General features: G+C 39.8%; 1 protein-coding gene across 3 annotated transcripts in view; it reads right to left on the bottom strand.

Moving 5' to 3' along the window:
- Positions 1-10,688: 10,688 nt before the first annotated feature.
- The window catches only part of CTTNBP2 (cortactin binding protein 2), a 151,098-nt gene continuing 135,115 nt past the window's right edge, over positions 10,689-26,671 (bottom strand). For all 3 annotated transcript variants that reach the window (XM_084786311.1, XM_084786312.1, XM_084786313.1), the window contains 6 exons: positions 24,590-24,789; positions 24,091-24,267; positions 21,867-21,930; positions 19,556-19,688; positions 18,234-18,332; positions 10,689-11,848 (listed from right to left, as the gene is read on the bottom strand). In XM_084786311.1, the coding sequence (XP_084642437.1) occupies positions 11,603-11,848; positions 18,234-18,332; positions 19,556-19,688; positions 21,867-21,930; positions 24,091-24,267; positions 24,590-24,789 (919 nt within the window). In that variant the 3' untranslated portion in view covers positions 10,689-11,602. The remainder of the gene's footprint in view (positions 11,849-18,233; positions 18,333-19,555; positions 19,689-21,866; positions 21,931-24,090; positions 24,268-24,589; positions 24,790-26,671) is intronic.

The following is a 26,671-nucleotide window of genomic DNA, read 5'->3' as shown; positions in this document are numbered from 1 at the left end:
CATGGAGAAACCCTGTTTTGATAAAAAGGAAAAAAAAAAAAAACATCTTTTCGTTATGATCAATAATCAAAATTTAAATATATTTGCTAAAGATAAGGCTGTACAATCTTGTTTTCTATGGAACATTTTATTATACAATTACCATGATGAGAATAAATTAGTTATGTGTAGATTAGATTATTTAGAAGACAAGAAGATAGGTTGCTACCTTTGTTAGTGTGTTTTTTAACGGACTTATTGAAATGCCTTATTCTCATATGGGAACAATATTAGTAAATTTGTTCATTTGGTCATGATATCATTTGAAAGTTTTTAGTGTATTTGGAGTTATAAAGCCATCCCACAATGAGATGTATTTTTATTAAAGAATTTCATTTTATTATTAATTTTTTTATTTGAAACAAAATACTTGGTTTTATTTGGCATTTTATATATGTATTTCATTGTACTTCTTCCATTTCCACCTCATTACCATCTAATTTACATTCTCCCTTCATGCTGATCCCCTTCCTACCTCCAAACAGCCTCCTCTCCTAGTCTCGTGTCATATACAGATAGTTTATCTATATACACACATAGTCTTACTAAATCCCACAATGAAACAAAACGTACTTGTCTATTTTTATCACTTCAAAAGGAAACATCATACGTTTAAGCTCTCAAAATCCCAACCTATGTCCCATAGAGTTAAGAAACACCTGACCTACTTCTGTCTCTACCTATACGTGATATGCTACAGAGGTCTTGTAGCCAGTGGGAAGGGTTTCTTCTTTTTGAATTTAAAAATAGTTTTTTCTAGATTAGATTTTTTTTCCCCTTCCCAGTTCCATGGTGTGAAGAAACAGATACAGTTTTTTGTCCTCTGCTTTCCTTATGAGCAGCATAGCTATAATTGAACACAACTTCGGCAGAACAAATCATAGTATTCAAAGCTTTATCCTACACCAAAGCACACCACTGAGAAGAGTCGACCCCACCTACATTACGGTTAGAGGAACCCTTTGGGATTGAGACAGACTTTCTTTTTTACAAACCTAAGTCAAATATGGCATAGCGTGGTAGAGTTGTTTTTTCCTTCTTTCTGTTACAAGACCAAAAAAACTGACCAAATTCATTCAAAGTGGCGTGGCTCGTGTGATGATGTGGCTCCGTGTGCCTTTGGTCTCATTCTATCTCAGTCCTGAAATTAATAATGATTACAACCTTTCCCAATCTGTCAGTAAAGCTGTCTCTTTTGTTTGTTTGTATATTTTTTGTTTTTTGTTTTTCGAGACAAGGTATCTCTGTGTAACCCTGGCTGTCCTGGACTCCCTTTGTAGACCAGGCTGGTCTCGAATTTACAGAGATCCTCCTGCCCCTGCCTTCCGAGTGCTGGGATTAAAGGCGTGCGCCACCACACCCAGCTAAAGCTGTCTTCTTATCTACTGGCCTTTCCTTGTGCTACTCCACTCACAGCAGGCTTGCCCTTGAGCTGACAAGATGAATCAGTTCTAACAGTTATTCATTTGGCATAGCAATGGAGAGCATGCCTCTAACTGAATTGAAACTTCATCAGAGAAGTGATTATCTTTGGCTCTGACTGGCCCGACTACATATGAAGTCCTTATATTCAGGAAAGCATTGCCTTTACCTGGAGCACTTGAGTAAAAAAAGGAAAGGAATCATTTTATGAGGGAAACTTTTCTGTGTTATCAGAAGTAGTTCAAAGGGTAGATGGGAAACAGGCAAAAAATACCAGGGGCTTGAAGAGTGCTTTGGCATGTTGTAGAGTCTGAGGTTTATCATTGTGTTGCCACGAATCAGTTTCATTACTTTAAGCAACCACTCACTGCCATTAGGTTTTGATTCACAATGCATTACAGTTACAGAATACCAGAAGAAGTCCTAAAAGATCCCTCGCTAAAAAGTCTAGCCCATTGACGAATTAGCTGGGCAACTTAGCGTTAAGTTGTTGTGAGTAAGCTTAGCTGTCTTTACTGCAATTAGTATACCTTTCACCCAGGAGAACTGTGTCCTCTAGCAAGAGTAATCATCTCTGGAATCATGTAGTTGTCTGCTATCTTTGATATGGAACATTATGAGCCAAGTAATGGCAAACTTTCTAACTCGTTGAACTATCCCACATGTACGCAGATGTTTAAAGGTTTTAAAATTTTCAGCTTATTTATTTTACAAAAATGCCATGCTAGATATCAAGGTGTGTTGAACACTTTCTTAGTGCTTATATTAATCTTTGCAACTGCTGGAAAACCAGTGAATTTTTAGGCATATGAAAGACCAATAAAAAATAAGCTAGAACAACTGATGCTTTTGACACCTTCTAAAAAAGGACAGGCGAGGAAGGGGAGCTATCATCTTGAGTTAGGAAGTGTAGATTTGAATAGGAAAAGGGTCAGTACCAAATAAAGGATCTTAAAGTATTTGGTTCCTGTCCTCACTAAGTAACAGGCAGCTGGTTTGTCTCATGGTATAGTTAAAGGAATAGGGACAAACCAGAAATTACCTGGGCATTAAGAGCCTTTTGTCTTTTAAGTTTTCACTAAAGAAGTAAATATATAAGAACCTCAAATTATGGAGACTTACAAATCTGAAGTCAAGAATTCCAACTGTTTTTATAAATCCCACCCAAACTTACATAATTTATTTAAGATTTTGGCAACACAAATTGGACTTTTGCCTTTGATATCGGTGAATCACTCATATAGGAGTTTAAAGCAAGAGCTCTTAAATTTATGGCATGCTGTATGAATCTGGATATGAATTTCAGATACATTGAGAAGGAGGGAGTTTTACCTAACCTACAGTAAATACAAGTCATGGAAAATTCTATGTAACTGGTGACATTTGAAGCATATACCTGTCAATGTCTCTTCAGAAACACTGTGCTGGTTAGAGTTTCCAACACGTAAATCAGCTAATTTACAGTGGTGAGTGTATCTTGATTCGAAATTAGATGGTAGACATTCAAACTACTAACTGCTGGCCTTTTCTCAAAGATCTAAAAGAGGTGCTGAAGTGTACCAGTCAAGTTAGGCATGAGAAGGAACAGGATGATAATGGATAGGGAAGTTAGGAGATTTGACTGAGCAGCGTGTAGGCCTACTCAGAATAAATAACAAACCACAAGACTCCTAAGACTGACTTGACCTTCAGTCATGGACATTGCAGAAAAGATTAGTTGATACAGTAATGGTCAAGTACTTTGGGTAAATACTGGGTTTAAAGGCCAAGATACTTGATATGTGTTTGTGGGAGTAAGTGAGATATAGACCAGTGTTTAGTACCTCAAATCATGGGAAAGGAGATGGTACTGTCAATTCACAGAGGAACCTGAAACGCCTCACCCAAAATTTAGTTCAGATATCAAAACTGATGATCATATGTATATAGACCGAAAAGGTATGAAACTGTTTAGTTGGATTTTGTAAGGTCTTCTGACAGAAACAGGACAGAATCCTAAGCAAATTGAGAATGAATTGAGACATGGAAATCGTGGTCTTAGCTTTGCAACTCCTATGGGTGGGTTTGATTCTCATACCTTCCATGACTGTTCACAAGCATGTGCCCCTCCAGTTTCAGGGCATCTGATGCCTTCTTTTGGCCTCTGCAGGTACTGCATGCCTGCACGTAGTACACATTAACTCAGAAAAGCACACACACATTAAAAACAACAGAGTTATGGTGGTCTGGGCCATATGTGACTCTTTTTCCTCCCACTTTCAGGAAAAAAAAAAGGGGGGGGGGAATGCCTGGTGAAACATAGAAGCAAAGATCTCTGGTACTTTCATTCCAAATCGAAATCACAAGACCAAGAAGGCTAAGTATCTGTCACGTGATCAATGGCAGATCATTGACAGTGGAAACAGGGAGTTGTATTACACCCGTTGCTATGCTCTACTGTATCACAAAATACCATAACATATCACATTTTATTAGGATGATACAGAAATAAGGAAGAGAAAGACAGAGGCAGGAACATCTCCCTCCTCAGGTTACACCCTCAGGCGCTACACACTATGCTATTTCCCATTTCATTACTTACAAGATCAGTATTGAAAATTTCAGAACAAATCATTAGATCTGAAGAGCAAAGTACTTGGAATAAATGCCCCCACACACTACTTTCACATTAACAAGAAGCTAGTGGAAATATTAATATATTTGTGCTCAAACACCCAATGAAAGATTTGTCATGAGGGAAATATTGTTTCAGCCCCTTGCCTCAGAAAGCTAGGAATTATATGAAGTTAGTCTGTTTTCAAAGAAAAAATAGAACCTCCCAATAAGTGGATGATCAGTACAAAAAAATAATAATCAGTTCTAAGTCAGACTTGAGTGCTTTCTGTCTCCTTAAAAAATTTTTTTTTCAACTTGGATTGTGGCCAGGACTGCTTAAATCCTAGATTGGAGGGTATTTTCGATAATAGAATTCATTATTACTACCTATAGATAGCATGCTATAGAAAAGGTATCCTAAACTAGTTCTTCATGATTGAAATCTTCCAACCTTTTGACCAGCATCTTCCCACCTTTTGACCAGCATCTTCCCACCTTTTGACCAGCATCTTCCCACCTTTTTCGGACCAGCATCTTCCCACCTAACATTCCCCAACCTCACCTCTGGGAGATACTACTCCACTCTCTGTTTCTATGAGCTTTGCTTTGTTCTGAGCCGCTCCATCCCACATAGAACTGTGCACATGCAATTCATTTACCTTTTGTGTTTGGCTTCTTTCCACTTAACATGTCATCCTCTAGGTTCATCCATGTTGTCATGAATGACAGGACCTCCTTTTCTTTTCAGACTGGCTCAGCTGCCATTGTGTGTTTGTACCATATATATTTTTTAATCTACTTACCATCGGTGCTTTAGTTGATTTCAGATTTTTATCTGTCACGAGCAATGCTACAGTGAACAGACTGTTTCTTCAGAAGCTGGATGACATTCTCTTTGAAGTAGCATTTCAGGGTAATGTGGAATCTGTATTTCCAAATTGCACACCTGCTGCCTTTGCTTGCCTGTGTGCACATGTACAGGTCAAAAGAGCCCGTCACCTCTCTTCTTCTTTCAGTCTCTTTCTTATCTTTGGAGTTTCTCACCTAACTTGAAACTTGGCACTCCAGCTAGGCTGGGGCCCAGGAAACTTATACAATATGTCTCCGTTCCCCCACAATGTGGTTATAGGAATGTACAGCTTTTCTCTAGCTGGGAACTAGAACTGAGATAGTTTTACCTTTTTAGGAAATAGTCTTACCCATCCAGTCATCTCCTAAGCCCCTGTACTTTGAATCTAAGGAGCTATATACAGAAGAGCATGGTTTTCAGTTTGTGCCTCCCCCAACAATGTGCAAGTGTTCCTTTTGTCACCCCATGATCCCATGTTCTCTTCAACATTTATTACCGTTTTTTATAACAGCTGTTCTAAAAGGTGTAAGTACCTATTTCGTTGTGATTGCATTTGCATTTCACTGATGAGTACTAGTTTTGAATATTTCCTCTCATATACTCATGCACTGTCTTTTGCAAAGCATCAACTTATTTGGGTCCTTTCCAAAATTCTTAATTAAGCTATTTTATTTCTTTCTGAGTTCCTTCTATATCTTGGATATCAATAAATATGACTTGTAAAGACTGTCTTCTATTTCATAAATTATGTCTTCATGCCATGATGTAGCTTTTAGATTTAATGTAAGCTCATTTGTCTTTGCATAAAACGCAGTTGCTACTGCAACTTCTGTTAAGTCTGGTGTGTCTTGATGTAGTACACCCTCCAGACATCAGATCGATTATCAGGTCCCTGGAGACCACGCTGCCCTAAGGCTTTCCTCCTCCATTATCTGTACTGGCTCCATCTTATCACTCTACTGATTTCCTTTATAGAATATATATAACAGGAAAGAGTATTTCCTCACTGCTTTACCCTAATAGGCTGTAAAGTTAAGATTAGAGGAGCCTGGTGAGCCTTAATCCTTTATTCTCAGCTCCTGACACAATCAAGGTTTGAAGCCACTGTGAATGGATAAAAATATCTAAATTGAGGAAGCCTTCTTCCCAGTTTTCTGAGACAGCACCAGATAGATTTCCAACGTGGCTGTACTAGTTTGCATTCCCACCAGCAATGAAGGAGTGTTCCTCTCTCTCCACATCCTCTCCAGCATGTGGTGTCACTTGAGTTTTTTATCTTAGCCATTTTGATGGGTGTAAGATGGAATCTCAGAGTTGTTTTGATTTGCATTTCCCTGATGACTAAGAAGGTTGAGCATCTTTAAGTGTTTCTCAGCCTTTTGATATTTCTCTGTTGACAATTCTCTGTTTAGTCCTGAGCCCCACTTCTCAATTGGGTTATTTGGTTTGGTGGTGTTTAGTTTCTTGAGTTCTTTATATATTTTGGATATTAGAACTTTGTCAGATATAGGGTTGGTGAAGATATTTTGGAATATACCCAGAAGATGTACCAGCACACAACAAGAACATTTGCTCAACCATGTTCATAGCTGCCTTATTCATAATAGCCAGAACATGGAAACAGCCAAGGTGTCCCTCAGTAGAAGAATGGATAAAGAAGCTGTGGTACATTTGCACTATGGAATACTACTCAGCTATTAAAAACAAGGAATTCCCGGAATTTGTGGACAAATGGATTGAACTAGAAATGATCATAATGAGTGAGTTAACCCAGAAGCAGAAAGAGTCAAATGGTATATACTCACTTATATTTGGACACTAGCCCAGGGGACATGTCCCATGAAAGTCTTCACTCACCAGGAAAGTGGGTCAGATGGGAGGACATCCTACTGGGACTCTAGGTGAGAGAAGCATGGGAGAATGGGGAAATAGAAGGATCCAGAGGGTCCTACAAACCTATAAGAAGAACATTATGATGGGCGGATATGGGTCCAGGGGTCCTCTGCAAACTATGGTACCAGCCAAGCACAATAAACTTCGAACCCCTACTCAGATCTAGCCAATGGACAGGACGTTCTTCACAGTTGAGTGGAGAGTGGGGTTTGACTTTCATATGAACTCCGGTGCCCCATATTTGACCACGTCCCCTGGATGAGGAGGCCTGGTGGCACTCAGAGGAAGGATAGCAGGCTACCAAGAAGAAACTTGATACCCTATGAGCATATACAGGGGGAGGAGGTCCCCCTCAGTCACAGTCATAGGGGAGGGGAGTAAGGGGAAAATGGGAGGGAGGAAAGAATGGGAAGATGGAAGGGATAGGATAACAATTGAGACATAATATGAATAAATTAATAAAATACATTTTAAAATATCTAAATTACCCCAGGAGAAATATATTCTTTTTTTTTTCCAAATTGATTTTTTTAAATTTACTTTAAATCTTGGTTGCATCTTCCCCTCCTTCCTTTCCTCCCAGACCTCCCTCCCCTCCCCCACATCCTCCAGTCATCACTTTCCCCTCAGAAAAGGCGAGGCCTCCCATGGATGTAAACCCGAGTTGGCATATCAAGTTGCACGACTAGACACAGTTTTCCTATTGTGGCTAGCAAGGCAGCCCAGTTATCGGAAAGGGATCCAAAGGCAGGCAACGGAGTCAGACACAGGCCCTACTCTTGCTGTTTGATGGTTCAGTCTCTGTGAAGAAGAAATATATTCTTGATTCCCTTCAAATACAACCTTAATAACCTTTTCTGTTTATCTAGTTGATTGCCTTTTATCACTGGGAATAAGAACAACTGCCCGCATTTGGTTCCTAGGGAAAATATGTATTGTTTCCCTCTGTTGGCACAGGAGAGCCCTGCATTGTTGAAGGCCCTCTTCTTAGCTTTGTTGTAAGAGGCTAGACTCGTGGTTCCTGATGGTGGGGGTAGTGCTCATCATTAAAGGCAGGCCAGATATATGGCAGAGCTGTAGAGTCCCTCTCTGAATGCTGTGCAATGTCTTCTGTTCATAACTCAGTGTTTATCTGGTTTAATCAAAGAGGGTGTATGTATTCTCTAGCTGAGTCTGTTGGTACCGGTCAGGTTTTTTTCTTCCAGAGAAAAACTGACCTTGCAGGAGAATAGAAATCAGACATGACTGTGTGATTTCACAGGCTCACTTTCTATGATGGATCATTGTCATTAAGAATGAATGCCTAAATAAAGACTAGGCTAGTGAACTGAACTTGATTTTCCTTTAGGGTAAACCTCACAGAAATATTTCATTCATGTAAAACTGACTTTATCAAAATTAGCAACTTTTACTAGTAACCAGGTGTGGTAAAGTCTCTTTTTTATTTGTACAAGCAACTACAAAATGGATTAGCCTATTCTGGAGAAACTTGCCTTTAAGTCCAAATGAATGTGAAAATCACATGTGATTTTGCAGTCATTTTCCTGGCTATTGTTTCAGAGAACTGAAGTTTAAAGAGATGTGAGGATCATAATGTAGTTGTCAATACTTATATTTGAACTATTACAGTTGGGGGAAGTGTAGGAATGCCATAACGTACCTGCTGTGTTCATTATTGCATTTTTCCCCCTGTCTACCCTTCTACTGACTCTGGACTTTGTCAAAAACTTGTTCTGCTGGTTTCTAAGCTGTTCCTTAAGGTGTTAGGTTGAAGGTTTTTGTTTGTTTCTTTTAATCAAATGGCCTCAAACTCATGATCATCCAAAGTTCTGGGATTACAGGTGTGTGTGTGTGTGTGTGTGTGTGTGTGTGTGTGTGTGTGTGTGTGTGTGTCACAATACCTGGCTTTGAGACCTTTCTTGATGAAGATGCTAACTGCTATAAGGCATCTTTCTGATCTGTTTGGTTGTGTCTCATGTCTTGATATGTTGTTTCTATTTTTATTATCTTATATTTTACCACTTCTCTTTTAGTTTCATTGTATGTCCAAGAGTGTTAGTTAGCACATATTTCTAAGATTATTGTTTAATTTTTTTCTCTATTACTGATTTCTGGTTTCATATAATTGGGTTGTAACAATGTTTGGGATCCTCAATTTTTTTTTCCCGTAACAACTTGTGGCTTAACATGATCTATCCTGAATAGTGTTTTATGTTAGGCAGTGTTTTATGTAAACCTGTTAGCTCTGTTTGGTCTAAAAAGGAGCTTAAGTCAGCTATCTCACTGCTGATCGGTCTGCCTTGATGATCTGCCCATCATTGAACATGAGCTCCACAATCCCACTGTACAGCCTTCCTTTTTTCTTCATATGTTGGCTTTGTACATAACACAAGAAGTTCTGAAAATATTTGAGACAGGTCATCACCCTGTAGCTCCAGCTGCCCTCGGACTCCTGATGATTTGCTTCAGGCTGGCCCGTGCTGAGGTTGTGTACATATCAGTTACTGTATCCATCTAAGTGCCTCGACGTTGAATCATTACTCATTTTATGAATGAGTGAGGCCATCAGAAAGGCTTTACCGTGGTCTAATGTACTATCCATACACAGTCTTTACAGTTGTTGTGATCCTCATTTTGCCACACGTCAAATAACCTGCTTGCTTACCCCAGCAGCTGTTAATAAATAGCAGTGCTTAATTCGGCCACAAGGTTGTTTACCATTATGACCATATCTAGATGATTGCAGGCTCACTCTTAAATTAGGTCCCATCAAGTTCCATTATATCCTACTGACATTGAAACACTTAGGACCATAGCCCACAGTCATAATTTAATTTACATGGATATGCACTCATAATCCATATACTGGGTAAATGTGGTTTTTTTTTTTAATTTTTCTTTTACTATGATGGCCTTGACATTTTCAGTTCTACTAAGTTCTGATCTTTTAAATGAATTATGATTTATTAAATACCATGACCTATCTATCAGTAGGCTTCTGTTTGTGCTTTGAAAGCCCTTGATCTGAATGCTCTTTTTAGACATTATGCTGCCTGCCAACCAATTATAAAAAGTACACTTTGAATTTGACAAGACGAAGCAGCATGGATCAGTTACTACAGGTCACCTCAGTGTTTCTCAAATTTGATTTTGTTTTCTCACCTTTCGTCTTTGATTACACTGTCTTGCTCCCAAGACTAGCACCTTCTTAATGAAAACACTTGTGAGTATCAAATACCACCTGGCATGCGGAATTTGAGTTGAGTTCAACATTGTCATTGTGTCTGAGTCTGGATCCACTTCTCCTCCCTCGCCTCCTACTCCGACCTTTGCTCTAGTTTTCTCTGTCTGCTGTGCCTTTTCCTGTATATGAGGCTGGCGCTGTATTCTACCCAAGACTTCCTGGCGGAGAGAACGTCCAGAAAGAATGTTGCCATGGGTTGCACTCTAGTTATTCTCCAATGAAAAGGTTGTCTTCTACTTGCAAGGATACAATTGCCACCACATTGTCCCCTAACATTTGCAGATGTTTTTGTAAAGAAGTTTAACATAGTATTCATGTGTGTATGTTTAATGTGCATACTTACCCTGATTCCTTACAAAGCTTTCATGAATGAGCAAATGCTGTTTCATTTGAAAATTGTATTTTTTGCTAGTTGGGCTCTATTGGTCTGCTTTTATTCTCATATATATATATATATATATATATATATATATATATATATATATATATATTATGATATTGTAAGGGTAATCTAGTGTGTGGATGGCTAGTGAAACAGCAGCATGCTAAATGGAATATCACACTGCCTGCCTTCCAATTAGAAAACTATTGCATGAATAAGTACCCAAGGGCAGCTACAGATAGGAAAATACAGCAAAATAACTTCACTAATTCAAAATTTTATTTGGTGTCAAAGTATCTTAACTGTGAATTGGATAAATAATTTCACCATTAGTTTTAGAAGACACACTTCTAAAAAATATTAGCTTTATTATCAGTGTGCTATTAGAAATATATTGAGGGAGTTAACTCCAAAATCATTTATTGACATCTTTCTTTATGCAGGTAACTTTTATATCCACTTAGGTACAAAAGTTTTGTAAGAAAGATAACACTTTTATTGCATTATAATTTCATATTTACAAGTCATAATGCAAACTCAGAAGCATATATATATATATATATATATATATATATATATATATATATATATATATATATATGCATGATGCAACCAGATGGCAATGTAACCACTAAAAGATTCAAAATGTAAAACTAGAATTTTAACAGGCAAAATACTTCATATGGCTTTTAATGGAAAATAACTGTTTAGAAATGTTTTGTTATTGCCCCATTCGAGTCATTCCTTATAAACATGAAATTATCATCACCATTCAAAATGGTCCATTTTACCTAGGCCAACCTTGTACACAGGTATGCAACTTCTGTAAATATACATATATGTACATATGTACAGATAGCAATATACAGTACACAGACGTTTTTGTTTTAATACCCCTGAACAACTTGATTAAAACTGTTACAATGTTTCTATTATAAAACTACTTGGAAAGTTGACATAACTTCATGGGATGGAAGTTTAGTTCTACAGAATGAACAGAAAAAATGCTAGGTTATAAATACATTCTTTACAAAAAACTGAATAGTGGTCCCGCACTCATCCTTTATATTACAGGAAAGTGGTTTTTTTATTCGTTTGAAGGTATGTACATCTTCTTATTCTTGGTTTCTGCATGAAATATACAAAAGAGGTTAAGGTGATGGTGTTGTAGGCAGGCCTATTTGTTAGGTTTTTCTGCTTGTTCATGTTTGTTTGCGTTCCAATTCTCTTCTTTGGAGTTGTTATTGATTTCTAGTTGCCTTGTATTACTGCTGCTGCTGCTTCTTTTGGTGTTCAGGGAACACTGGGCGACTTTACTTCTAGGAACTGGAAGGAAAGATTTAACTCTTGAGACACTCAACTCAGTCTTTGATTTACTGTTGCTGCATTCCGTAGTTTGATGGCTGCTGAGAGGACTGGCTTCCTGGAAGAGAGGAGAAACCAATGGTTTATCAGAGTGGCCCAGTTCAGTTGTTAGTCTCCGCCCCCGCCCCTGACCTCACCCCCTGACCCCGCCCCGCCCCTTTATGTCCGAGCAAACTTGCAGGAGTTCTCCCTGTGTGGCAAGAAGTAAACAACTGACTAACAGTAGACTTTCTGCTTGATTTTTCATGAGACAGGCTTCCTAGCATCACCGTCCTCTTAAATAAATATTTGCCCGGCAACAGAGAGGCTAAAGCCAAATACTCTTAAGTCTCCATATCAATAGGAATTTCATACAATTTAATACCGGAGAACATCAAACTGGACAAGCTCAATTGTTGCTGTCTAGATACCATATGTCTTCACCAGAGGCTCACTAGTCCAAGCCTTGGCTTCCAGCTTGAGGACTTCTGACTTTAATCGGACCACTGGGTTTGTAATGTGATGGCATTGTTAGGAAATGATGTGAGGTGTAGGCGGAGCTGAGGTGCACAGAATAAGTAACTGACTGTGTATCTTTAATGAAGAGCTATCTTTAACATTTCGTTTACATTTATGTGCATATGAGTGGCTGTCAGGAGACGTCGGAGCAGAGGGCAGCTGGCAGGAGTCAGCTCTCTTTCTGCGCCTTGCAGGTTCCGGGTATGCAGGACCTCCGTCTCTTTCTGTGCTTCTTTGACTTTCATGGTTTTCTGTTTCACCACCGGCCCAGAAACAACACCCTTTACAATCATTTCTCTTAGGCATCTGTCACAGTGGCAAAAAGCTAGCACAGCAACCAAGTACTTTGTAGGCAGATCTCCACAAGATGTGACCCTGGACAAGTCACATTTTTGTACTTCAGCAAACAGGTATTAAGTCTTTACTAGACGTTAACACTGTGCTAGTTGTGTGGCATACAACAAAGAACCGCTCTACCGGGCTGTCCCTTCTCTCTCTGTGGCCAGGTTGGTCAAAATCTCCTAGACATGGTCATACTCTGCTGGTCTAACTTTTTAGTGTTACAGAAGCACTGTAGTCGCCTGGCCAACATTTCCCACTTTCCCCGTGTGGAATCTGATGGCTTGGACAGCTGGGAGGAGCTGTACAGTCAGAACAAGGAAGTTGGAAACTCCCCACGTTTCCCCAGTTTCATTCAAGGTCCTTTGGCCTGTACCATATTAAAGTGTACAAAGCTCGGAGATAGCGAACATTGCTTTGAGAGTAATAACTCAACCACTCACCAATGCAATCATGGAAAGATTTAAAACTAGGATTTAACAGACGAAACTAAGATGACTTGGGGTGGAAAGCCACAGTCTGCCTTAAACTGGCCATGGTCTCTTCTCAAAAAGCTCAAGTCACAAAGGATGTTAGCCACACTGCCGGAATCAGCTGACCTTCCAAGATTCAGATTTAACTGGTTTGGGGTGGGGCATAGGGACGTGGCTTTAAAACCTCTCCCACGTGTAAAAAGTGCATCTAAAGTTCAAAACTTACCTCACCTCATCAAGAAGCTTTTTCTGCCTTGTGCTATTCAGTGATGCCACTGCTCTGAGACGTTTCCATTCACACAGCTGGTGATCTTTCCTTACCTCCCATTCTGTTTGAATTGTCACTAATTCGCTGTCACCTTTAGCTCTGAGTTATACTCAAGGACTGCATTACACTCACCAATCAACACAATTCACCTCGGCTGCCACCTGCAGTTTTAATGTAATCTTTCTAAGGCATCTCCTTGGGCACATCCCAGGTTAGTATTGTTCTTTCAACGCCACAGGAGTCATCACTTATCTTTAATACCTGCCTTCCTCTTCTACCTAATGTAATGTTGCCTGCAAAATAGGTAAATAATTATGGAATTATGGCAGTGTTGGTGCAGGGAAAAAGTGAGTGTGGAAGGCAGTTAAAGTACTTATTTACTGCAGAAGTCCCAAATGTTTAGGCATGTCCTAAGTAAGTCACTAAAGTCTACTTCAAATCTCCTTTCTGCTCCATTTATGTTCTATTAAAGTCCTAATAAGCTTTCCATATGACCACTGGTCACTCCTAAATCTCTGAAGTGAAATCTACTGGCTCCAGGTCTTCAGAGCCAGCTATTTCAGAATGCTAAGCCAGCTGTGAGCAACTCTGATACACTGTTGTCTGGGGCTTTCAACATTTTCTCAATAAATGACAAGCAGTAAGTTGGACAAGATGAAGTCTAGAGCACATGCTAGGGAAAAGAAGGCTAGGCTGTAAATGTGTGGCCAGTAAAAGAAAGAGCCCCCTTTCAGAAAAATGTGCTCTTTAGGGAATAATTAAATGGCTATATTCTTTTGTTTTAGGACCAATGAAATGAACTGCAAGTGAGCTAGGAAAGAGGGTTGAGCTACACACATACACACACACACACACACACACACACACCAGTCTGTGCTCTACTGCAGCTCACAACATACTAATGGTGCAGTTGAAAATGAAAGAGACCTGCAATCTTCTTTGTTTGATTAGTTTTCTCTGAAAAACTGTTGAAGCTACCAAGTTGTGAGACATAAGACATATATTGTTGTTCGAGTATGAGGCATCCTTTCATAAGCTTATGAATTGAATGTTTGGCTTCCAGTACTACTTTGGGAAGTTCTAGAAACCTCAAGAAGTAGAGTGCAGAGAGCAAAAAGTAGGTCAGTAGGGCTTGGTCCTTGGAGTTTCTTGTCTTTGGCAAACTTCTGTCTTATTATTTCCTTCCTGTTTAAAAACAAAGTAAATAGCTCTCCTCAGCCACACACTCCCTTGGCCATGATGTTCTGCTTGAATACATGGGCCAAGAGATCTTGACTTAATATCCCTGAAACCATGAGACAAATATTTCCTCCCTTACACTGTTCTGGTTAGAGACTTGGTCACACAAAAGAGAGTACTCAGCTTGTTGTGTATTGGATAGACAGAATCATGTGCTAACACGTAACTGTCAGACCACAGTAGAGACGCCATAACTTAAACATCATGGGGCTTAATCACTGCGCTAGTAAGGTCACTTAGTTACTCTTCCAAGAGACACGGGAAAGGGAGGATTCACATGGCTTAGACTTGGAGGGATGCAAAGTTAGGAGGGAGGAAGTAGAGATGGGTGAGTGTGTGTTTGTTCTCCTGCTCTCTTCAGGGCAGGTGTTCTAGCTGTGGGATGGGAGCCATCCCCACCCCAACATGTGCCTTCTTTCTTCAGTTAAGCCTTCCGAGAATCACTCTCACCGACACAACAGAGGTGTGTTTCTATGTTGATGTTAAACCCAATGACGCTGAGAAGATTATAAGTTGGGGATTGGCCTTATGTGATAATTTGGTCTAAAATACAGTAGACTGCATACGTTACTTAGTGGTACACCACTGTCTAGCATGAGGGAGGGCCTAGACATTTTCCCTGCCATAACAATAGGAGGGGGAGCATGTTGAAAAAATAAATACATATAGCTATAATATAGAAATAAAAGGGTAATCTCACCATTTTTGCTGAATTTTCTCTGGTAAAGTACTCGGTAAAGTACCACGGTCCCAAACAGAAAAGGAGATAATGTGGTGTGTTATTTTTTAAAAATAACTTGTTTATTTTTATATGATGATGTACATTGGTGTTTTGCCTGTCTGCATATCTGTGTGAGGTGTCAGGCCCTGAAGTTACAGACACTTGTGTGCTGCCATATGGGCACTAAGTATTAAACCTGGTCCTCTGGAGTCAGTCAGTGCTCTTCAGTGCTCTTCACTGCTGAGCCATCTCTCCAGCCTCACATGTGTTATGTTGAAGTCTGTCTTTTGGTCTGCATAAGACAAGCAGAATGAATATTTAAATTGCTAAAAGTTCTCTCACAACAGCTAAATATATGTGTGGGGTGTCCAAGCTGAGTCTGGCTCTGGAGAGGGTTCAGTTACATGGAGGCTCACTGGGGCTAACTGTAGGTCACAGACATTCAAGGCTTGAGTATGAAAATCAGAAAACATGCCTCTAGAGGGTGAAGGAATGCTGTTCCCAGCACCCTGGCAGCCAAGTATAGTTTTAAGGCATCTTTCCCAAAGATCCTCAAGCAGGACCCTTAAGGATTTATAAACTTTCTTGGCCTAAAACTTCCAAGGTCCCTATATAACCCTCTAACAAAAACTTAATTTATTTCCCTAAAGTTGTTTTTAAAACTATGTTTAAATCAGAGCAAGCCATTGATTCAGTACTAAGCATTTTCTAGAAGGTAAGAAGACATGGTGATTTCTCTAGATATTAAAGGGAGGAGACATGTGATGCCTGCATACAGGACTGTGCCAGGGGTGAGGGGGAGGAGGGAGAGGGGGAGGAGGGAGAGGGGGAGGGAAAAGTGAAAGAGCACGTGGTAGAAAAGTTAGATGAAGGTATATTAGCCTCTTTAAGAATATATCTGGGAATAAAGAAAGGGTGTAAAAAGTAAAGATGGATTAAAGCTACATCTTAGAGCTCTGGACATTATGCCAGGCTACACATGAAAATCTAGGTCCTATCTGTACCTCAGTCTAATTACACCAGAGCATTTAGAGGGCAGAGTTCAGGAAGTGAAGAAAAAAAAAACCTTCAAGCAGATGTCAATGTGCCACCAAAGATGAAGACTTTTGCTTTCAAAAGATGAGCCTGCATTTGCGTCATTTAGGTGGTAGGAAAACATTTACCGTAACGGTCATTTCTACTGCTGATTGACTTGTTTTGCTGTTTTGATTAGGAAACAGTTACAGTCCTTCACTGTCAGATCTGCAAGGTGCGAGCAGCAGGTTCTTGATGGAGTATGCCTTCTGGCCATGAAGGAGAAAGTAATTTCAGTTAATCCAGGGCACTCTCACCTCTAAAGGGAGTTACTTCCTGATAAGCAGAGAAACTGGGCATGGGACCAAGAAATGCTAGGTGAATCATAAATACAGCAGAAGAGGAAGGGCGCGGCCAGCTAACAGACAGCTGTGGTACCTTGCCCTCTGCTGGCGGTTCCTGAGAAAAGCATCGTCTAGACAGGAAGGGTCTGTGCCAGTGTCTTCACCATAAGGAGGGACCCAGGACGCAACAGCTGTCCTAAAGCTCACAGCCAACCGCATGTTTACACCACTACACAGTGCAGAAGAGGCCAGGCAGGATAAAGCACACCTTCAGCTCCCTTCTAAACCAACACTGTCCTTTTTGCCTGTAGCTTATACCATTTTCAGTACTATGCTCCCATGGACAATGGCTGATAATAGTAAAATAAGGCTTCTTTACCAGACATTTAAACAAAAAGCAACATGGTCTAACAATTATTTTTTTCCAGTTCAGGAGCTTGAAGACTTATCTGTTCTAGGAAAGGAAAGCACTCCACCACTGAGGTATACCCACAGCCAACAGTTACTAATATATTCATTAAAAAAATGACTTTGTACTAGGGGGAAATTGCTCACTATTCCATTTCTCAAGATGCTCATGGCTCCTTTCTCTATGTGATACAATGAGTCCTAAGGAAAGTTTCTAGGGCACCAACCAGAGACCAGAGAAGCTATCACACATACACCGAACTGAGGATTTAAAGATGGCAGAAGGATAAGCTATGAACAAAATATTTTTGAGCCCAAATGCTCTATAAGGACACAAGTACTGTATTAAACTGTGTCTGGTAGGGCGGGAGGTATTTATAGCATGTTATTTATTTTACTTGGGACTTCAGCCCACTTCCTTCCTTTTACTACTCACACCATTAACCAGAACTGGAATCTAATGAAACAATGGGGCAGCAGAAGCTATGAATCCAGGACTGTCACATAACCAGCTAAAGATTAGTCTTTAATAGTTACACCATGCCCACTTAAAAGTCCTACCTTCTCTACCCTGCCTGTCTTTGTACCCATTACTCTTTGTAAGCCATAGTGGGTGTAGATGTGAACAGGACAAATTCTCTGTATCCTCACAAAGTGATGGGTAAGATTTCATACATGGTTCCCACTCACCCAGAAGACCAAACTGTGCTGTCTCTTGCATGGGTTAGCAGAATCTATATGAAACTTGACTTTTCTGTTGGTCTTTCTGACTTGATTTGGAAAGACTGTCTCTCACTTAAGCGCAAAGAAAAGGAGAAATCTTAAGTGTCTAACATCTTTAGGTTATTATTCCGCCTTTACTGCATTTAACTCAAGATTCACCAAATGCAAGAAATCTTATGCCATTTGTCAAACAAAAATGAAAACAAAAAAAGACCTTAAAATAAACAAAATATTTTGAAATATACTATCAAATAGTAAGAAAAGCAGGTCAGCATATCACCCAAACATTTAAAAAGCTTAGTTGATTCACATACACTTTTCCTCTTTATTCTCTCAGTGTAGGTTACAAAGTTGAGTTGAGAAGTCAGTTCCCTAACAAACCTTTTCCCTCTCACTTTGCAGAGAAAAACATTTACCTTCTGTGGCACTGGCACCCTCGGGCTAACAGGTCCTGAGGACGCAGGGTTGGTTCTTGAACTATCAAACTTCCTTAAGTCTTCCCTGGAATCGGCAATCTGGAAGACACATAGCTCACCAAGTCAGGCCTCCACTGTTAGAATGTGTCTCGCCTGAGGCCCAACTAAATGGTGCCACAGAAAAGCTACAGAAGAGCAGACACCCACCTCCCGAACCTTGAAAACCTCCAGAGAAGATGTCTCCAGACTCTGTCCTGCTCAAAGGACATTTTTAAAATACCAAAACCAATCTATTAAAAAGGTCTCTCTCATGAAGAGCAGAAGAACTTTCTAGAAAGAAAATGTTCACTTGGCAAGTTAAAAAAAATTTAGTATGTGAATCATTACACCTCATTTTTCCTGTAGATAGGAATTTCAGTTCATTTCCAGGAAGGTCAGGTAAGGGAGTCATTTCTACTTTTTCCTAGAGAGTTTAGCTGTTCATCTAAACTAGCTGAGGCTTTCACTGGACTCTCGGCATGTTGTGAATGTCTTTGCTCCCTTCCAAGTAAAAGTGTTTTTGCAGGAGGCTGGGCCAAATGTACTGCAGATATTAGACTGCTAAAACAGGTTCAACTTGATGCCATTAATGCTTTCTTTGACATTTCAGGTAACTGGTTTCTATTTCTGGTTCTCAAGTTTCATGGCTTAAAGACTATGACAATACCTGTTATACGGGACCATTCCTTTTCTTATTTGTAAAGAATGTCATTGTAGCTCTTGTCTACAACTCGAGTGTGCTATGAAGCTTGTCCCTTACCAACAGCCTATGTACCAAACTGACAATAATAATGTCTGAGAAATTTAAATGCAGCTTTTGCGTAAAGCTACTTATGGAAACACATACTGAGTTCAAAGTCAGCCTAAGCTACCATATCCAGAAAGGATCTGTATCAGTCAATACATGAGGACAGGGATGTAGCTCAGCATAAAACATTTGACCAGCACGCAAACCTCCAGGCTTCATCCCCCACACAACACAAAATCCCTCCCAAACAACCAAAAGACTGCTCAAACATATATGGCGACTTGATTTTTGTTGATACAATTCACATACAATTTTAAGATCAGGTGTTTCAGAAGAGAACAGCAAAGCCCCTACTGTCCAATGGCTTGGATTTTCTGAGCCAAGTAAAGTATGACTTGATTTATAGCATCAACAATGATACATGATAAGACATTTCACTTAGAGGATGCGCTTTGGGATATGGCTTCCAGCATCCTGTTGTAAAGGTCAGGCTCTGCTGGAAGGAGCCCATGACTGGCTCGTGGGGACTACGTACCTTGCTTATGTCAGACTCAGATTTGCTGGAGCACATACTCTGGAGTTCTTTGACAAGATCTGCTTCATCATCTGAACCCAAAGAGAGCCTGTGGTCCAAAGTCAGTGTCAGTGAGAGGTCATTCTGTAAGGACCTAATATGAAGATGGGAGGGAAGTTTTTCAAAATGAGAACAAATAAATCAGTTACCAAATAGAGAAAGCTAGACACTGTACCTGCTGACCTTTGAGATGGAGAAGTTTTCAGTATCTTCCTAAGTATCTCACAAGCGTTACCTAGTGTAACAACTACCCCATACCAAGAGATGAGACTACTAACTGGCACTCTCTCAAGACACTGCTAACTTCCAGCCAAAAAGCTCTCAGTGGGATAACAATTGTTTTTCTACAAAGAAAGCTGCATAAGTGTAAATGATTCCACTCCCCTCTCTTTCCCCTCTTTTTTCTGTCTCTCAGGTCAGACAAGGTAAAGCTAGACCCATGAAGTTTCACCGACTTGCCTACCCAAATGTGAGTTGAACAAGGATGACACCAACAGACATACTAAAGTGGGCGGGGAAAGCCTGTGAGGCCTCGATCCGATACAAAGAACTACAGAAACCCAGCGAATGCTGAGATTGGGAGAAGTAGGCTTCCCCAGGACAGAGCAATACCAACACAATACATACATAAATGTGCACACATATAGCAACACATTCATAAAAATAACATTATACAGGCTGGTTATACCTAAAGAGGAGAGAGGCCATGACTTTGAAGAAGAGTAGGAAGGGGTAGACGGGAGGGTTTAGAGCACTGGTCTTCCTAGTGCTGCGACCAGTTAATGCAGTTCTTCATGCTGTGGTGACCCCGACCACACAATTATTTTGTGGCTACTTTGCGACCATAATTTTCCTACTTTTATGAATAGGAATGTAAATAGCTCATATGAAGAGAGCTGATATGAGGCCCCAAAGGGCTTGTGACCCACGGGTTGAAAACCATTGGTTTAGAAGGAAGGAAGGGTTAAATGTGATTGTGTTAATCTCAAAAACATTATAAAAAGTTTAAAAAAATAATAAGCAGGGTTTTGGGGGGTGCCATTGTTCTGCACTGGAACAAAAAATCCACTTCAAACTTAAATCTGCCATGCACTAGCAGCACAGCCAAGGCCAGCCTGATTGTTTTTTCCTTAGCAGCCCAAGCTCTGAGTTCTCTTCTTTGACAAAGAATCCTCAAGCCGCTATTTAAGGTTATAGGAAATTTACACAGCCTTTGGTATGTGACAGTCTTGGGGGAAAGTCAGATAAAATGCAGGCTTGTTTACCTCTCTGCTGGGGTGAGCAGGCTACATGACGTAGTTTACTGCAACTATCCAAATATTTCCATCTTACAACTAACTACATCTTTCTTTATAGTGCAAGATATTTGTAGCTGAAATAATCAATAATGCCATAGGGGCAATATACCTGAAATGATCACTATAAACATAGTACTTATTTGTAAATAACTAATGCTGTTTCTGTAAATCTAGCATTAAAGAAAAATTATCCACAAGCCGAGTGTGGTGGCTCATGCCTGTAATCCCAGCACTCATGGAAGCAGAGGCAATTGGATCTCTGAGTTTGAAGCCAGCCAGGTCTACAAAGTGAGTCCAGGACAGCCAAGGCTACACAGAGAAACCTTGTCTCAAAAATAAAAGAACAAACAAACAAAAACCAAAAAAACTACCCACAGTCTAAATCAGTGGTTCTCAACCTCTCTAATGCTTTAATGTAGTTTCTCATGTTGTGTTGACCTTAACCATAACATTGTGTTTGTTGCTATTTTATAACTGCAATTTTTCTCCTGTTATGAATTGCGGTGTGAATATCTGATATGTAGGATGGTCTTAGGCAACCCCTGTGAATGAGTCATTCACACTCCAAAAGGGTTATGACCCACAGGTTGATAACTGCTGGTCTAAATATTCATAAATGTAAGGCTTTCGTACATGTTTGTTAAATGATCAAGTTTGATTTTTTAAAAAAGTGAAGCCTATTCCTCTAACTTTAGTCAACAAATTAAAAGGAAAATGGACTTTATACTAAGCTTATGGAATGTAACAAGATTTTGTTTAAAGCTTGTATTAATGCATTGTTTTTCAGCTAATAATATCTATTACTCCAAAGTCATATCAATGCACAACAGCTGCACAAAATGATGTTGGCAGTATCCCAAATACTTAAGACAATTAACATCAATTAATTATTAAACTCAAGTTTTAATTAAAGTTAATTAATTATTAAACTCAAGTTTTCTTTGATGCAGAGGGAAACTTGAAAGGGAACTTACTGTTGCTTTGACAGAGAGCTGTTCCTGTTACAATTCAGATGTGGTACAGTCTTATTTCTCACACCTGTGGAAAAACAGCCATTTTCAATGGAAGGGATCATTCTTCTTGTGTGTTCATAACTCCATAGATTTTTAGGAAGCAATGCAATCCTGGGACTCTGGTGTCATTTCTAACACAGTAGTAGTTGGAAGGTTGGAGAATAACTGTTTTACTTATGGATATTTATGCTGAGGTCGATAAAATTAAAACAACCGAGGCTCAATTTAGGAAACTTGACATCTATTGCTATCAGAGACTCCTCTACTCAGTAGTTGACCGATTGATGTATTTAAAGTCTTTCTTCCCAAAGTACCAAAAGAAGAGTCCAGTACCTGCTACCTCACGGTAATTATAACCAGGAGTAACGTGTTACGTGTGCTACTGCTTGTGGCGTCAGCAATGTACTTGTGAAAAATTAACTTTTTGTAACTACACACTACTCAGAAATTGGGACAATTATACAAAGAACCATGGAAATCAAACCAATGTCTTCCAATATGCAGATTATGGGCCACTTAAGAAAACAGAAAATATCCAGGCCATGTGTATGCTAGCATAAGAACGTTTGTTGTATCAGGCATATATTGGGTATATACTTGTCATGATGCAATGTATTTCCTACTAGACTACAATCAGAAATATATACAAAACAACACTGTCCTTTAAGGCTTGAGATATATTTCTATTACTCCAAATCTTAAACATACTAAAACATTTAGGTACTTGTGAGTGAAGCATAAAATTGTGCAAATGTGGCTGACACAAATTTTCTATAAAGAGCATTTCAGGCAGGAATGTAACTTATTGGTATAGTGCTTACCCAGCACGCTCTGAGCCCTGGATTTGAATGCCACAGCCACAAGAAAAAAAGATTTTGAGAAGTAAACTGAATTTAAAATGTTTCATTGAAAACAGGTCCCAAATATCACTGCACTACTTCTTCACTCATCTTGTCCTATCACCCTGATCACTGTGTAAGTGTCTTGGTAGGCACTGTTGAACAGATGCCTACATCCAATATCAGTGGTCTTCTCGTTAGGTCTGTAGAGCATCGGGTGGTCCTTACTACCTCTTATGAACTTGCACAGTGATCTGATAGCTTCTTTTCTGTTTCTTTCAGACCTGGTCCACTTGCAGATAGTGCAAGAGCTCTCCCACCAGACAAGATTTATGTCAAAACCCAAAACCAATCCAAGCATTATAATTATGTGATACAATTATTTGAGAAAAATAACCCAGTACTTATCAATGAGTTATGTACTTCACAAATTTTGTTTCTGGATTTTATAAAGTTCTATGCTGCTATAGTCAGTATAAGCTGCAGAAGCACCACTTCATTACTCTTTCAGCAAAGTGTTCGTATTTTGAAGTATATCATGTTTGATACTACAAACAATTCTAAATCAATGAAATTATGATTTATACTATAATTATCCCATTTTTGACACAGGGTCTTACTAAATAGCTCTTGCTGGCTGACCCAGAGCTCACTACATAGACCACCCTGGACTCCGCCTCCACAGTGTTAGAGCTAAAGTCATGTGCCACTATGTCTGGACTAACTAACATCTTAACAGAAGATCTGAGCTGTCTAAGTTATTTCCACTGGGTGGTTTCCTTGTTCTTTGTGTTGATTGTGGTTGTGAATGCTACAGCACATGGTGACAATGTTTATGGTTTATGTAATTATTTGGGTTAAGTTAGTAATTTCTTTTAAAGCCCTTAAGGAGTTTCTGGATGTTTTCCCTGCTCCATATCCAGTACCTAAAATTGTCTGACCCTGTACACACCACACAGGAAAACAATACTCGAGTTGATTCACTCATAAATGCCTTTCACTAATATCAAATATGCTTGTGCATGTAGTTTTTAAAGCTAAGTTCAACTAAGGAATGACATGTATGTAAAAGGAGCAAAATAGAGCAAAGCCGATAAATTTAATTGTGGAGACCAAGAAAACAAATTTGCTTTAAAAATAACAAGTTGTCGATAAATGTTCTACTTCTGGTATGAAAGTGTTATCTTTCAGGTAGAAGGTTCCCAGCTATGTTTTGGAAAACCGTTACATGGGTCATTCCATAAAAACTGTGAACTGTACAACTAAGGTTTTCGACAGAAAGCAGTTTTAAGAAGGAAAGCCCACTTGCATTCAGAAACTCGATCATGCAGGCCTCCCATGCCCACCTTCGTGCTTCAGGTCAGGCTTATTCCACACGGGGGAGGAAAAGTGTCCAGGTTTCTTGCGAGGACTGGTGTTCACCTTTCTCCAGGCACCACTCTCTCCTTTCTTCTTGCTGTAACTGGAAACTATGGACAAAGGGAAATTTCCTCCTTTGAAGTCGGCTACATGCTGGTCTAGCTCTGAAACGACATGCAGAACATTTTTCTAAGAATAAATGACAACAAAGCTTCATAGCACAACCTGAAATACATTACCAATTCTTAAATCATGGGCTTGTTAACAGTAACCAAGCTGGAGTTGTCTGGACCGGCACAGACTGTACTGGAAAGTCTAGAACTCAAACATGTGCCAGTAATTAAAAACAGAAAGAGTTCTGGTTCAATGGCATGAGCAGTACATTCATTTCTCCAGTTACAAGGAGACAAAGGGATACTTCATAAAAACCAAATTTCAAACAGTGATAGAATGCAAATTTGTTCTTTCATGCAGAGCCCTACATACCTGCCCTCGGAAGGGGACAGCCATGCAGAACGGCTTTATTAAGCAGGATGCTGAGAGCAGCCTTCACCACAGCCTGCTGTCCTTGGCTAGGGTGCTTCTTAGAAGCTGTCTGCCCAGGTTGTCTGTTCACACAGGCTCTTGACAAGATTGCTTCTTGGACTCTGGGAGCAATGACAGCATTCCACAGCTTAGACATCCACCTTGCAAGAGAGGAGGGAGGGAGAAGCCTCTTAAAAACTCCACACAAGTTCACAAAAGAAGCAGACCTGGAAACTGCGCAAAGTTACCTGGCACGTTTCTCTTGGTTGGGTACCTGTTGCGGTTAGTTGTATAATAAATAAAATTATCCAATACCTAAGCAGCTTGAATTTGTCTCAAGAGTAATGTATTTCAAGTGAACCTGGAATCAATAGGAAGTATCTACAGGATGGATGAAAGTGTGATAAAGATGTAGAAATGAAGGCAAAAGCAGGGCATGGTGGCGCACGTCTTTAATCCCAGTACTCGGGGGGGGGGGGGGGGGGGGGAGGCAGAGGCAGGTGGATCGATGTGAGTTCGAGGCCAGCCCGGTCTACAAAGGGAGTCCAGGACAGCCAAGGGTACACAGACAAACCCTGTCTTTAAAAACCAAAAAGAAAAAGAAGGAAGACATCATTCCAATAAACATATTTCTGTAAAATCCCTGTGTCTAAATGTCTTTTTGTTTAACACATATCATTAATAATAAGACATATGTGTATTTAATATTTGAGCTGAGATGTACCACTGATGATTTAAGTGTTGTCCCAGTACAGGAGGAGCTCCTCACACATGTATACACACATGGCTCAGCCCTGTGGAGAACCCGGACATCCGGCTTCCGGTGTACCTCTTAGCTGTAAGCCATTGGGACTGTGGCAGAATATGGAGCAATCAATGCTAGTTACAATGTCAAGGGTTTCACAGCATTACAAGTTACAAGCACTGGAAAACTTGCCTGGCATCTATGAAGATCTAGTTTGATGCTCACCATCACGTGATGAGGGAAACCAAAACCTGTTAATATAGTTAAAGGAATGTCTCTAAGGATTGAAACATTGTCAAAGCTGTCAGATAGCAGATATGGGCATACAATTTCAAGCTTTCTTAGAAGCTCTTAAAGCTGATTGATTGTAAGAATCTGTTAGTGCTCAGTTACATATACAGATTATTCCAGGGAAATAATAAAGCAGTAGCGCACAAAGACAAACTCTTGGTGTTCTAGGCAAGCATTCCCTTCCCGGGCTTTGGTCCTTGAATGTGCTCAGCAAACACCCTACCTGACCAACACCTCAAACCTCCAACATTCTAGTATTCAAAATTATACCTACCTACAAAAGAGTGCTGAATGTGTAAAGATAGGTTTGGTTGGAAAGGGGGGGCAAGAAGACAATTTTAGGCATTTCTGCACATCCCATATCATCTTTAATCCTGCAATATCTCCCCAGACTTGAAGAATTGAGATAATGTCTCTTGCAGAACAGAGGGCAAAGCAAGAGAGATTGTAATGTTTTCTTTCCATGAAAAAACGGACAAATTGTTCAACATCCCTCTTCAGATGATAATGAGGGCAACGTTCAGAGCCATAATGCAAATGCAACATTGCCTCAGTCCCTTTGTGTCACTCAGAGGACTGAGGGGAAGCTATGTCATGCTGGCTGTGGGTGACAGTCACCTGCTATCATAACCACAGCAAGATGACATAGTGTCAGACTGCTAGCAAGACAACATCTCCATGCCTACACAGTTCCTGGGCAAAGGCTGAAATTGGTTCCTATGATTCCAGAGGCTTTGGATGTCAAAACAAATCAACAACAACAACAACAACAAAACAAAACAAAATCCAACTTGGTTACATTTAATTATGATGATGGAATAATTATCTGTGAGATAAACATGGATTTCTGTTCATCAAGGTAATGCCACATCTATTTCTCTTCCCCTCCCTTCCCCCAACTAACTCATTACATTGGTGGCTTTCTTACAACATGGAAGATACTTTATTTGCTTTTCCTGCTTTCCAAAACAGGTTTTTTCTAAGGATGCTAGAATTCTCAGAGGCCA

This window comes from Acomys minous, assembly GCF_964271855.1.
Source record: "Acomys minous genome assembly, chromosome: 6".
Classification (NCBI taxonomy): Eukaryota; Metazoa; Chordata; class Mammalia; order Rodentia; family Muridae; genus Acomys; species Acomys minous.
Note: the sequence above shows the minus strand (reverse complement) of the source record. Positions and strands in the feature narration are given on the sequence as shown.